This window comes from Danio rerio, chromosome 10 (assembly GCF_052040795.2).
Source record: "Danio rerio strain M-AB ecotype USA chromosome 10, GRCz13ab, whole genome shotgun sequence".
Taxonomy (NCBI): Eukaryota; Metazoa; Chordata; class Actinopteri; order Cypriniformes; family Danionidae; genus Danio; species Danio rerio.
This window is the reverse complement of record NC_141030.1, coordinates 39,837,323-39,852,330: the sequence shown is the minus strand read 5'-3', so window position 1 is coordinate 39,852,330 and position 15,008 is coordinate 39,837,323. Positions and strand designations below refer to the sequence as shown.

Sequence of the window (15,008 nt, the reverse complement as noted above, 5' to 3'; positions counted from 1 at the left end):
ACACATTTTGAAAAAAAGTCCAGATAGGCAAACTTATTGTTGTACAGGGGTAAGCAATTTTGGTTATAACATTGCTTACTATGATTTAACAGCTTTGGGGTAAAGAGGAACTGGTAGGAATATATATTAAATATAATTTCTATCATCATTTACTCGCCATCTTATTATTCCAAACCATCATTCCCAAAGTTTCAACATAAATATTTGTAAAGCAATATGTGATGTTCTAGTCCTTGCGTTAAAGTCTGAACACTGATCAACAAGCAAATAGAAGCTCAAAGTTCATATGAAGATAAACTTTAATTCTAAATTACTACCGTAACATATAAAAATATATTAATACAAATAATAAATACCACAATCTCCCCAAAATACTGACATATAATTGCTGCTGTGGTTGTTTTGAGTGGTGCATGAAGCCATGTAAATTTGGGTGGTCTGTCCAGGGCTCACAGAGACAGAGAATTAGATGGATTGAGATTTTACTACAGAACTTTCATTTTTGGTTGTAGTTTGCTTTTAAACTGTAAAAGTGCTATACAAATAAAGATGAACTGAATTGAGATGTCCCATTTATCCTTGCAAAGTTCAACAGCAGAGGGCGCAAAGATAATAGAAAATTTACAGTATGGGATGTTGTGGTCAGCAATACTGTCATACAAACATTCTTAAATGAATAAAGCATTTTTAGCTCTATTTTATTATTAAGTCTTTCATTTTATCATGGTTTACACATTCATCTTTGTAAAAATCTTTTATCTTCATTTCAACATAAGCCTACTCCCGCCCCCGTTTACAGAAGTCTACAGGGATCTACGAACAAAAGTCCAAAGCACAACAGAACGATCAGATATAAATATGTCTGCTAGCTGGTAGAATAAATCCATTCTGTCAGCATTGGAGAAGGTACAGTATGAACCATAGTATGAGTCTTTGATTCTGTATACTAATTTTGCTGCAGCAATGCAATAACTTTAATATTATTTCAATGTCAAACATCTGTTTATTCACTTTTGCTTATTTATTGTGGATGTAAGGTGAATCACTATATGAGTTTGCGTCTAAGTTTATTTCTTAAACAGGTCTTCATTACAGGTGACACAAAGACCCAGACAGCAGTTGTCATGAACTCCATACAGTCAAACTCTTCTGCAAATGTGACCTTTGTTCGTCCTGCAACATTTTTTCTCAGTGGCCTTTCTAATGTTCCACATGCAAAATACTACTATGTGTTCTTGTCTTTAGTGTATGTTGTGACTGTTTTGGGGAATTCATTCATCATGTATATCATTTATTTGGCCCGCAGACTTCACACAGCCAAATACATTGCTGTTTTCCATCTGGCCTTTTCTGATCTGTGTGGAAGCTCGGCTTTGATTCCAAAAGTCATTGACACATTTTTGTTTGATCACCAGGACATTTCATATGAAGCATGCATGGCCAATATGTTTTTTGTGCTTCATTTCATGAATATGCAGTCTTTAACATTACTTGCTTTGGCTTATGACAGACTTATTGCTATTTGTTTTCCTCTACGATATCATGCCATTATTAACAAATCAGCAATGTTTCTGATCATCGGAGTGATGTGGATTTTTTCTGCGACATTTTTTTCAGTAGTAGTTGGTTCGGTCAGCAGAATCTCTTTTTGTATATCTAATGTAATTGATACATACTACTGTGATTTTGCCCCGGTCTTTAGACTAGCTTGTAATGATAATTCTCTGCCTATTTTGATGGGAAAATTGTGCTTTGGCATTCTGATTTGCATGCCTCCAATACTCATTTTTGTCTCATATTTCTGCATTTCTCTGGCTCTTCTTAAGATTGCTCGTGGTGTTGACAGAAACAAAGCCATCAAAACATGCACCTCACATCTAATGCTGGTGGCAATTTTTTATCTCCCAATTTTAAGCAATAATATTGCATATGCAACCACATACATAAATCCAAATGCCCGGTTAATTAATAACTCTCTGACCCAGACAATACCACCCATGCTGAATCCCATCATATACACTCTGAAGACAGACGAGGTCATGCAGTCCATTAAAGAACTGTACAAACGCAGCAGGGTTTATGCTACTATGGAACGGAATAGGAAATGCCATGGAAGAAAATGAAATGATTTCAAGGTATTTGGAGCATTGCATTTCAAATGTTAGCTGTCTTCCATTATCTGCTTTTATCACCTCTGTCTTTTTGTATATGTAAATCTGTTATAATTTATATTGCCTTTTTTGAACTTTTTAAAAATTAACCAGAATATTTTCACTTGTCAGGGTGAAAAACAGTTTTGTGAAGAAGCTCTTTCACTGACCTGTGATTAAACTGAAACACAATGTTTGTATGTTATGGGATATACAGTATATATATATATATATATATATATATATATATATATATATATATATATATATATATATATATATATATACACACACGCACACACACACACACACACGACACATTTAAATTTGTTTGTGTACAATCAATATTTTTATGAACACCTGTTGCTGATGTGTAGATTTTTTTAACTACAAGTAAAGTGCTTTTGCTTATTGGAACCTTTACATTTTATAATGATGGCTTAACACCTAATGTCACATGTTGCATGTGCAAAATTATTATTGTGCATTTGATAGAAACAATTTACTATTCATAAGATAGTATTCATAAGCAAAAATTGAGAAGTAAATTTAGTGAAAAGAAGAACTTTGCAAGTGACCATATAGGCTGATCATATAGCCTTTTCTATTTTTTTAATCCCCTAATTGACATGCATGAGATAGGCCTACTGTATTAACGGTGTTTTTCATTTAGGCATGGTTTATCTGATGAAAAGAAGTCATTTTCTATAGCTTATGTTCATATAACAGCAATTTTATGGTCATAATGTGTATTTTTAAATGGTTGCCAGTAATAATTTCATGAATATATTGTGTGCAAATTATTAATAGGAATCATCAGTTCAATTTTAAAACTTTATGAAATTAACTATGTTTATCTCATCAAAGAGCTGTCATGATAATCATTTATGATATATCAATAAAACAAATTATTCATTCATTCATTCATTTTCTTTTCAGCTTAGTCCCTTTATTAATCTGGGGTCACCACAACGGAATGAACCACTAACTTGTCCAGCATATGTTTTACACAGTGGATGACTTTCCAGCTGCAACCCATCACTGGGAAACATCTATTCACAGTCATACACACACATAAGCTCCATCCCAAATGGCACACTATACAGTAATGCACTATGTACTTAAGCACTTACACACTCAACAGCATAGTACATGCATGTTGTATCGTTCCAAAAACACAAATGTTTTTTTACTAAGCTGAAATTCAACGTTTCCCGATTGATGTTTGCTGGTTGTCAAATTAGTCAAATAAATGACCAAACTACCCAATAATACCTCCCATGAGTTTAACCGCATTTACCATCGGGAGGCACTATAATCACGCTCATAGGAGACTTTTGCTTTTACAATCCAAAATAAATAAAGTTATCTAATGTGCACCTGAAAGCTCCCGCTATGTGAGCAAAACTGCGGTAGTTGAGTGCATAAAGTGTCTATCATTCCATACTTCATTTTACTGGTTGAATGAGTGCATAGAAAATAAAGAAAAATAAAATAAGGCTGGCTGAATATGACAAGACGTAACAAGGACATTTAACAGCTAAAACTGCACTTAAAATCTTTAGGTGTAAAACAGTGAACATAAGTAAGTAAAGTTAGTAAGTAAAACAAATTAAGATATTTTAAATGAAATCTGAGTTTTTGATTTGTTTAAAGTCTAGGAAATACCTAAAAACATCCTCACACCAATTTATATTTAGCATTCGTTTAGTTGTTTAAGCGTAAAACAAGATGAAAGACCGTTGTAACCACTAGTGCTGTCAGTAGCAACAGGTTAGCGCAGAAATTCCATTGAAAATACTGGGGTAAATAAACAGTTATATTTTAAAGACATGGCAGGGGAAATGGAATTGAATGCAGTGATTCTTGTCTGATCTGAGACCCACTTCATGTCGTATATGTAAAAGGCAGTGAAGATCGTTGATTTTTAAAGAAAAACAGGTTCACATGAAGGGGTGTCCCAATTATCTTTAGCTTGAAGGCATAAGGCTAAGGGGAAGAGCTAGATACCACTTGAAGCTGATATTTTTCAGGACCACACTCAAAACCAAGGGGTAAAAAAATGTCACCATCTACAATGGCACCATGGCTGCACACTGAAGGAGATGCACAAATTTGTATTTTTTGTCATTATGAATTATTACAACAGACAAGCATAAGTTTTAATACATTCATAACCTCGTTTTACCATCATGCTTCAACCCTCTACTGCAAGCTGTCACCATATGGCAACATGATACTGTGCAACAGTGGAACGTGCGATATTGCAATGGGTTAGCAAGCTAGCAAGGTCAGCTGTAAACTTTTAAGATGTAACAATAACAACATGAAAGCTAGTAATATAATGTTGATTACTTGTATGTTAATGACATTTGCATTATGGATGAAATCTAGTTTTAATGGCAATACTACTTTTGAATAGATACAGGGAACAGTGTATTAGTGAGCACTACCATGTTCTAGGGTAAGTGAAAGAAGAAAAGGACAGAACTGGCTCTTCATGCAGATGAAAGTGAGGGTGAGATGGGTTTTAGTGACCATGAGAATGATGCAGACTGGACATTTGATAGAGACAGTTCAGGTAAGTTAGCTCAGAGGCAGATAAGACAGGCGTAGTATAGTATATAGTATAATATATAAACATTTTTAGCTAGTAGCGCATCTGGATATATCAGACTTGTTATTTCTTTGTTAATATTTACTGGAGAAAATATTTATAATTACTATATGTTGTATACGTAATAATACAATATTATGCTGGTTTTTAAAAATATTCAGCAAAAAAGAAAGGAATAAATGAAAGCTGTTGGAATACGAGTTGTTGAAAAGTATGTATAAGGTGTCATTTATAAGTTCTGTGTTAAAGCTTATAATACTGCAACACCAATTAAATAATTTTAAACAACAAAATTATTAATTATAAGGAAAGTTTTAAATTAGAAATTTCTAAGTTGGATCCACTTTTGGACGTTGTTTCCATGGCAACATTTTATAAAGTACCTTAAAAAAATGAAAATTTACACTTCAAGTGTAACGATTTATCATAATGCGTGCAGTAGAGGGTTAAAAAAATGCTAAAATAAAAAACGCTAATATTCACAATCTATTATTCATAATAATAACACTTGTATAGGTGTCCCACAACATTCTGTCACACGATAACACTCAAATACCCTGTCAGAAAAGTGTAGTGTCTGGAAATAAGCTTTTTACAGTGTAAAATGGTATACTGTTAATGTAGTTTTTTTGCATTTACATTTATATATTTAAGGCCAGGGTTTGAATACACAGTACAGTTACAATCTTATTGCCACATTACATTGATAAGATAACGTGATATTGTTACCTTTAGTGATTTCTTGAAGATAAGTTCCCAAAAATAATGCAACTGGAATAACTACAGCTGTCTTGATCGAGATCTCATATGAAGCAAGAGATTGCAATGACATAGTGACGTATATAGGTGTTGTAGTGGTGTCCCATTTCTTAGGGGTACACTTTAAAGCCCTTCCCCTTCACACTCTGTTTCAATGGCCAAGGGGAAGGGGTAGATATTGAGTTTTGAACACCTGACATCACAATCTAAATCTAACCTAATATTAACGTCTTATGATTTTGTTTGCCTGCTGGGTAATAACTAGATGCATGTTAGATGCAGGATGTTAAGTTTACACACACACACATGCACAAATTACATTTAAATGCATCAGCTTTTTACAGCGTAAAGACTTTACTCATACTTTGAGTAATATTTACAACAGATACTTTTACTCTACTTGCACTACACTTTTAGGCAAATAATGGTATACTGGAGTATGGTATTTCAGTACTCTTTCCACCACTGGCTATCTGCCTGGACGGTGCCCCTATGAAAGGCAACGTCCAAGAAAACTCTGCGGGTGGGCATCCCCTCTGAGATCCTGAGTGACTAGGGTATCCTGTTCTTTTCGTGGCTGATGGTGGACATCTGCCACCTCCTGAACAGGAGTGGACATCTGTGTATTATCCCCCAACAAACAAGCTCATCGAGAAGTCTAACCAAACCCTGAATACTAAAACCTTTTTCAAGATTGGTTGCACCTGTGTTAGGATTGATTAATTTTACTTAAAAGTCACTCAAATCAATGTTGTGTTGTAATCAATCAGCATTAAGTGACTACAGGGTTTGAAATCCACACAAACTTTTGTGCAGCCTATTTTTCAGTTTCAATTTATTTTCACACATCTCAGTACTGCAACACTACCTATTTCTGTCTGAAAAACATGACAATCTAGCGTTCTATAGAATCCAAACGGCATATCACTGTGATCTTCTTTTATAAAGAAAGAGCACATAATTATTCCACAGAGGGGTGGCCAAACTTTTGCATAAGGTGCGGTCACACCAGAGTTTAAGTATGCGAAATTCTGTCATATGGCTCTGCGAAAAGGGGATTAAACAAGATGATTATACATTTAAAAAGCAAGCGATTGCTCCATATTTTAAATTTCTGTCCAGAGAGGTCATGTTTTGATCCTTGATTGGTCTCACGCAGTCTAGCAGGTCAGAGTTCACCAAGCTAGAACTTTGCACCGCAACAACCTGTGAAACTTGACGCATGACCCTGCGTGTCCGGTCTGACGCATTCACGTGCGTATGAATGGAAGTCTATGAGAGGAAAAGCCCAGTATGACCGCAGCTTTAGACTGCACTTGGGCTGACATGGTGCAATAATACAACAAATAGAAAGATAGTGAGACTAAATGGTCAATCTAACTGTATTCTGACCACCACTGCTGACAAACACAATTTACAGATAATTTGTAATGGAAAAGTGAATCTAAAGAATGCTGTTTTAGACAGAGTAAATTGACTCCAAGGTTAATAACTACCATACTGCTGCTAAAACGTCAAGATCTCAGTGATAAAAAAAAAAAATAGTCTAAAATACTTAGTTTACTTTGACTACAACTAGACTTTAATGCACAAGATTTTTAGTTGACTTAATCTTGACTAAATAACGGGATAAAAGCTGACTAAATATGATATAAGGTAATAAGGACATTTAACATGGGACTATTCAAATTGAGTTGAAAATACATGACTAAATTAACACTAATTCACACATTGCTGAACAAAGATCTACCTGTCAGCATGCTCAGCCTTAAATGAAGCCTGAACGAGGCACTGGAAAGTTGAAGTGTTTGTTCATCCAAAAAGTGAAAACTATGTTATTAATTACCCTTGTGTTGTTAAAAATCCCTGAGAACTTTGTCTTCGCAACCCAAATTAATATATTTTACAAATTGAGAGCTCCCGCATTCTCCACAGACAGAAAGGTCCCTGACTTTTAAGAAAAATATCATCAACAAAAAGTTACAAGAATTATTTTGTGCAAATAAACAAACAAAAATAATGACTTTATTCAACTGCTTCTTCTACCCAGTGTCCTTATAGTGCACATATTCATTGTGCAGTGACTATACGAACACAAACTTTTGAATAAGCAATTTTGTTTTATATAGAGATGAAGGAAATATCATAGCTTGATATATTTATTTAAGGGAATTAACCCTTGAAATGCTTTGATTCCATGTTTGATGAACACTCTTTGCCCTTCGCCAATTTATGTTGTTTTGATATTAAATTATAGTTTTGCAAAAAAACACTTCCTTTTTTTTCTGTTTTTTTTTTGCGCTTCCTAACTCTAGAGTAAATGTCACACATTAAACCGAGAAAATATGCATAGGGCTATCATTATACTTATTGAAATATTGCTCTGATTGGCCAGGTAACAGAGGTGTGGCATTGTTGGATAAAGGAGACAGAGACTGGTTAAAGAGACTGACACCTGTATTCAGTACATAAAGGGTTTGGGTAAGTTTAAAACTGGGCAATCTTCCTTAGGTTTATTCTGTGAGTAAACCAAATTGATCCTTCATTAACTGTATTATTATGTAACCTTTTGTTTCTGCTTTTCTGCAAAGACTGGATGGAAAAAATAATTTAAAAATGAGTCAAGACGTGTCTGGAAACAAGAACATTTCCTTTCAGCCTGCTGCACACTCTGGTATACCTCACATGAGATACTACTGTATATTCCTGCTTATTGCGTACTCCATTTTATTTCTAGGAAACTACTGCCACACAATTAACATCATTGTAGACAGAAATCGCCAAACTACTAAACATACTGCTGTTTTTAATTTATCATTAACAGGTATTTTTGGAAGTATGACTGTTATCCCTCAGCAACTTGGTGCATTTTTGTTGAGGAATTGTTTGATCTTGTATGGATTGTGCATGTACATGTTATATGTTTCACTGCAGTCTTTAACTCTAACTATTAAGTCTTTTGACAGATTAGTACCTATGTGTTTTCCTTTGAGAAATAACATGACTGTGACTCACACATCAATGCTTGCTGCAGTTGGTTCTTCATGGACACTAGAACTAATACAAACATTTTTCACAAACAGACTTTCTTTTTGGAGAACCAGTGACCCAAATGTCACAAATGTTCTGTTTCAGGTGATCATCGTGTTTCCAGGTTTTTGTATTGCCTTTTCATACACATGCAGAGTTCTGACGATGTTCAGAATCAAAACCCCTACAAGATTATCAAAGAGCAATGAAGACATGTACTTTTCATTTAAGATTAGTGGCCGCATTTTGTGTCCAACTGTCTAACACCAATAATTATTCTTTCTCTCACTTGCGTGCTTTTTCCATTCATGGTAGATAAGTTAAGTGTGTAATGAGTGTGATTGTCTAAAAAAGAAAAAAGGAAATACTATTTATGTTGCAGTTATTACAACAGCACTAGTTTTTTTTTTTTGTTTTTTTGTATGGAATACTTGTCAATTCATTGAAAAAGTTATTGTCATTAAACAATATAGACTATATTTTAAAATATTATAGAATAACTTAAAATAATGGTGCTTGCTTTGTGTTCCTACAACTATTAAAAAAAAGAAGTGCCTGATCCATAAACTTGTGCCAGTCTGACTATGTTTATATGTTATACTAAATGTACATAGCACATTTCCATATTCGTAAAAAGTTCCATATTCAAATTACATTGAGATGCAGTGTACTGTATTTATACAACAAAAAAAACTGTATAGAAAAGCTGGCTTGTAAAGACAAGGGTTTTGCCCTGAATCAAAGTGCCAGGTAATACTGACACAAAAATTTCTATTTTTATTTAGTCTGGTAACTAAAAACAGTTCTTTATCACAGGTAACACAACTGCCAACTTGACCTCTGCAAGTGTGACCTATTTTCGTCCTGCAACATTCTTCATCAGTGGCTTTTCTAATCTCCCACATGCAAAATACTACTATGTGTTCTTGTGTTTTGTTTACTTTGTGACTGTTTTAGGAAATTCATTTATCATGTGTGTAATTTATATGTCTCGCAGACTTCACACGGCCAAATACATTGCTGTCTTTCATCTGGCTTTTTCTGATCTGTGTGGAAGCACAGCTGTGATTCCAAAACTTATAGACATGTTTTTATTTGGTCACCAGGAGATTTCGTATGAAGCATGCTTGATCAATATGTTTTTTGTATTTCATTTAATGAATTTACAATCTATGTCGCTACTCGTCTTGGCCTATGACAGACTGGTTGCTATTTGTTTTCCTCTAAAGTACCATGCAATCATTACAAAAAAATCTGTATCACTCATCTTAGGCAACATGTGGCTTTTTTCTATTTTTCTTTTTGCTACACTTGCAGGTTTAGTCAACAGACTGTCTTTTTGTAGATCGACTGTAGTGAGTAGCCATTTCTGTGATCATGGGCCTGTTATCAGCCTTTCCTGTAATAGTAATTTTATAAATTATCTCATGGCATATATTTCGTTTGGTCTTCTGATTTGCATGCCGATGCTACTAATAACCATCTCATATTGTTGTATTGCTGCGGCTTTATTTAAGATCGCTCATGGCGCTGATCGAATCAAAGCTATGAAAACATGCACCTCGCATCTCATGTTAGTGGCAATTTTGTATCTCCCAATTTTAAGTTTAAATATAAAATCCATTGCAATATCTATTGATCTTAACTCTCGGATAATTAACAATTCTCTAACGCAAATACTACCACCTATGCTGAATCCCATTATATATACTCTAAAGACAGAAGAGGTCATGCAGGCCATAAAAGAAATGTACCGACGCCGTCGAAAGGTGAACACTATTATGGAACAAAATGTGAAACAGAGAAAATAAATATTATCATTTCACATTTTGCTGTTGAATGAAATGTCATGTCCTTTGTTATGAATAAATATCTGACAGTCTAAAGTTTAATGATTACAAACATTCAAATGAATAGGATTGGCTGTTCAAACATGATGAAATAATTGTGCAAATTTCCTATGTTATTAGAATAGTCAGTGACCTCACATTGTTAAATTAAAAACATGTCATCAGAATCAGTGTGGCTCGTTTGTTGTAGCACCCATTGGCATCACAAACTCAGTTACACACACACAAAATAATTTAGCACAATTTCAGGTATACTGCACTCAAAAAGGCATTCAATGTAATAAAGAGAGGAAGGTGAAATAAGTTCCAGGTGTGCATTTACCGCTCATTGCTGTGTGTGGTTGGGTAAAATGCAAAGCACAAATCTGGAGTAAGCTGGTTCAAATTACATCAGTCACTTACCTTATAAAACAAGTACACAAAGACAGGTCTAGTTCTTATTACATCATTCACTTACCTTATAGGCCAAGTACACAATGACAGGTTTGGTTCATATTATATCATTCACTTACCTTATAGACCAAGTACACAAAGACAGGTCAAAACATTAAAAAAAAAAAAGTGATGAACAACATGTACTCAAATGAAACACAAATAACTTAACGCAGGAACAATGGCAGTGGTGTTGGGCTCAATACAATATTTAGAAAAGCATTCTTGAAATGCATATTGCTTCACAGATAGTAACAGAGAGCATGCACAATTTCCTGTTCAGTAGGCCAACATCTCTGCCTGTGAGTAAGATATAAGCTGGCCTAGGACTGGGTGATTTGGCCAAAAATCTAAATCTTGATTAATTGAGCATTTTAACTTGCTTACGATTAATTAGCGATTATTTTATTTATTTATTTATTTTTTTGCCCTCATTGTTTACTAACAGTTTTTGTACAGTAAATATGCTCACATATTACAAGTGAGTGATTTCTGAATGAAGGGTGCATTACTTGATTTAAAAATAATTAAAGGAAACTGGAAATTAAAACATAATTGCCTAAAACAAACAGTCAATTATTTCTTATAAAAAAGTGAAAACAAATAAATTAATGTTTTTTTAAATTAAAAGTAGAAAATAAGCAGTATATCTTCTAAATAAAATAGCTCTTGTATATCCTGTAAACAATACTTTAAACAATGCATTTCTTGTATCTTCTGTAAACAAATATTTTACTATAAATAATAATTTTATTGTAATGAAAAAATATTCTGTCTCAAGCTTCCAATCCTCATCAATGTCGTGCAAACATGCGACGTGTAGTTACATTTTTTAAAGTGAGTGCAGGTATTCGACTGTGTAAAAGTTGCACCAGACCCTATGTGTGCGCCAGACACAGAACTATAAATCAGCCATAACAGAGTGAGGTCACATGATTCCACATACAGTAGGGAAATAATAAAAAAAAACTGACCTGGAAGAATAAGATTGAGTATATGTTCTAAATGTCGATTCCAATTACTTTTCGAACAACCACCCAGCCCTAGCAGGCCCTCTACTCGGCTTGTTTTAAATAATTTGACACATGGAAAAAAATAATAACTGGGGACCCCTGGTGTATACAGTACATTCTCTTTTTAAAGAATCTCTCTACTTTAAGATTCTTTTAGCCTGTCATACAGAATTTTTATATCGGTAAAAAATATTGTCCTAAAAATATCGGCAGTAACTAGCATTGTTGTTTGCTAACATTTCCAGATTTCCAACTGATTATTTTTAACTTGTGTTCTAAATGTCTTCCATATGTTGTAAATAAAAAATACAAAGTAAATGTCAAACTAAACTAAAGATTTTGATGATCCTGAAAAAAAAATAATAAAAAATTACTTACCTTCTTGTTCAACTTTTCCTTCAACTGAAATCGCTGGCAAGCTGTGATAAAAGAACCAAGCATCTAATTATGCATTTTTTAAAACCATACAGTAGCTTAGCAAAATCACTTGAAGTGATAGTTCACTTAAAGATTTAAATGTATTCACTATATACTAATCCTCAGGTGGTGCCAAACCTTTCTAACTTTCTTCATTCTGTTGAACACTAAAGAAGATATTTTGAAAAAAGCTGAAAACCTTCAGGGCGACAAGGTGGCTCAGTGGTTAGCACTGTCGCCTTACAGCAAGAAAGTCGCTGGTTTGAGTCCCAGCTGGGTCATTTGGCATTTCTGTGTGGAGTTTGCATGTTCTCCCCGTGTTGGCGTAGGTTTCCTCCAGATGCTCTAGTTTCCCCCACAGTTCAAATACATCCACTAAAGGTGAATTGAATAAACTAAACTGTTCATAAAGTATGTGTGTGAAAGAGTGTGTATGGACGTTTCCAAGTACTGGGTTGCAGCGGGAAGGGCATCTGTTGCTTAAAACATATGGTGGATAAGGTGGCGCTTCATTCCGCTGTAGTGACCCCTGATGAATAAAGGGACTAAGCTGAAGGAAAATGAATGAATGAAAATCTGTAACCATTAACTTATATTGTAGAAAAACAAACATGAAATGAAAATCACTAGTTACAGGATTTCAGCTTTCTTCTAAAATACCACCTTTTTTGTTCAACAACAAATAAAGTTTAACAGGTTTGGATCAAGTAAAGGCTGAGTAAATGATGACAATTTTCAGCTTTCCGTGAACAATCCCTATAAAGTGCATGTTTGAGTAAAATAAAGGAAAACAAAAAAAAATTATGCTTTAGACTTTAATTTTTTTCACATTAGACTTTCTGTTGCATAACTTTTATGTTTTATAATAAACTGATTAATGAACTCATAATAAATTAATTACTTACTTTACCTGACTGACTGCAAACACCTCCTGGTTATCCACCAACATCACAACTAGTGGTCATCAGCTAAAAAAAAAAAAAAAAAAAAAAAAAAAAAAAAAAAACATGCATTAACAGTTTTTAAATGTCAAGTTAAACTATATTTAAACATTCAAATTTCTGATTCTGCTCAAAAGCTAATGTTTACATGTGCTTATCTGCAAGTCTGGTGGCTGATTTTCCAGCTTTGGTCATTGATTGGTGTGGTTCAAAATGGAAGCATGACTCCAATTCTGCCATTTTAAATTAATGTGTAAATAATGAAATATAGCAAAAACTAGCATACACTTTAGAAAACATGGTGATAAAGCAATTACAAATTGTTTTAGGATTCTGATTGTGCATTGAATTTTATAGCAAAAGTATGTTAAATAATATAATGACATATTTGGCATTATGTTTCATTAATGCAAAATATGTCACTTTGATAATGCTAACTACATTGTCTGACCATAATATTAATACCTAATATACTGCAAATGAACCGTAGCCTGATCCTGAAAAACAAACATTGTGAAATAATCAGCAAGAACTAGTTACACACTTTTACTTATAAAATGGGCTCATGAATCAGTGTACAAAAAAAAACAGTAAAGAGTAAAGCTCTGCCTTCTTTGATTCAATTGGTTGGTTAGGGACTTTGAGATTTATAGTACTGTATATATATATAAAGACAAATATTTGGGGGAATAATTTACCCATTTATAAATTACTTTGGGAGACATTTTTGCTTCATTTTCAAGCGGATTGAAGGAAAAAAGGAGGCGAGAGGTGTAGGCCTCTTTTGACAGGCCTATCATTACAGGGCACTTATACCTCATTTAACAGAAACCACAGTAGTAAAAAAATTTATAAAAAATAAAACAACTTGATATTCACAGTGTCCTAAAAATGCCCATTGTGAACTGATGTATTTATACACATCACTGATGTTAGCGGTATCATTTGTTAGAAGGCCTTAACATGATGTTAGCTCTCATTTTAGACTTGGCAAGTCCTTTGAAGTAGTATTGTCTTGAACACTGGAGTATCAGTTGTTTCACAAAATATAAAGAAATTGAAACGTGAAGGTAATGTTATATCTATTTATATGCATTATTTTTTTAACTATTCGCTAAGAAATATTGTAAAATATGCTGACACACTCACTCTTCCTTGAAAACGCTCGTTTTAGTCCTTATAAATGCACACTTTCGATTAGAACGATGAAATATGACGAAAATATGATTACTTCATATTCCTTGAGTAAGTAATAATAATAATTATTATTATTATTACAAAACTCCAGTAAAAATCATGACAGTTTACGTACTTGAGCCTTACCTCTCCCCTTTCTAACGTGAAATGGACGCAGGCTTCCCGCTGAAATATGTAAACTCCGCCTACTTTAAGTTGATTGGCCATCTCAGATCACCTTGTAATAGGTAGCCTAAAAAGTGCCTTTATTCATTTATTTATTTTTTATTCACAGAGTGCTGCACAGTAAATTTCCCTTTTGTCTATTTTTTTTTATTTAACGTTGAATTTCTAAAAATATTAAATAAATAGCACAAGCTTTTGTAAAATTTAGACATACTATTGTTTTCTGGATAGATTGTGACTAATTAACCTCACAAAATCAACCACAAATCAATTTTACTTGTTGTTTTCCCTAAACGATTGATTTAAACCTGTTTAAGAAAATAAAAACACAGTTAATCTATGAATCGATTAAAGAAGCCTTCATGTGTGCTGGTCAAAATGATCATGTAAATTGGCCAAAACTTGAATAATATATATATATATATATATATATATAT

General features: G+C 33.6%; 4 protein-coding genes across 11 annotated transcripts in view; 3 read left to right on the top strand and 1 right to left on the bottom strand.

The window, feature by feature from the left end:
• Positions 1-14,559, bottom strand: part of or30bv1 (odorant receptor, family 30, subfamily BV, member 1) — a 202,249-nt gene extending 187,690 nt beyond the window's left edge. For all 5 annotated transcript variants that reach the window (XR_015500571.1, XR_015500570.1, XM_087269817.1 and 2 more), the window contains exons 1-4: positions 14,522-14,559; positions 13,358-13,442; positions 13,179-13,236; positions 12,230-12,270 (exon numbers count right to left, since the gene is read on the bottom strand). The gene's annotated coding sequence lies outside the window, so the exon portion shown is untranslated. The remainder of the gene's footprint in view (positions 1-12,229; positions 12,271-13,178; positions 13,237-13,357; positions 13,443-14,521) is intronic.
• or42a4 (odorant receptor, family 42, subfamily A, member 4) lies at positions 882-9,988 on the top strand. Of its 4 annotated transcripts, XR_015500181.1 has the most exons (3): positions 882-2,135; positions 7,922-8,007; positions 8,118-9,988. XR_015500181.1 is itself a non-coding variant. In XM_087268720.1 (2 exons), the coding sequence occupies exon 2, from the start codon at positions 1,125-1,127 to the stop codon at positions 2,121-2,123; it is 999 nt and encodes a 332-aa protein (XP_087124846.1). In that variant the 5' UTR covers positions 886-906; positions 1,096-1,124; the 3' UTR covers positions 2,124-3,069. The 4 variants fall into 4 exon arrangements, 3 of the variants coding, with proteins under 3 accessions (XP_087124846.1, XP_087124847.1, NP_001124273.1); XM_087268720.1 differs by lacking the exons at positions 7,922-8,007; positions 8,118-9,988 and having other exon boundaries at positions 886-906; positions 1,096-3,069; XM_087268721.1 differs by lacking the exons at positions 7,922-8,007; positions 8,118-9,988 and having other exon boundaries at positions 886-906; positions 1,083-3,069.
• On the top strand, positions 8,143-8,875 carry LOC147835132 (olfactory receptor 1L8-like). Its single transcript, XM_087271148.1, is given in 2 exon segments — positions 8,143-8,742; positions 8,744-8,875. Coding segments are annotated over 2 exon segments (732 nt in total).
• or42a9 (odorant receptor, family 42, subfamily A, member 9) lies at positions 9,528-10,446 on the top strand. The gene has a single exon (XM_087271147.1). It carries the CDS (start codon positions 9,528-9,530, stop codon positions 10,365-10,367), a length of 840 nt encoding a protein of 279 aa, XP_087127273.1. The 3' UTR covers positions 10,368-10,446.
• Positions 14,560-15,008: the final 449 nt, after the last annotated feature.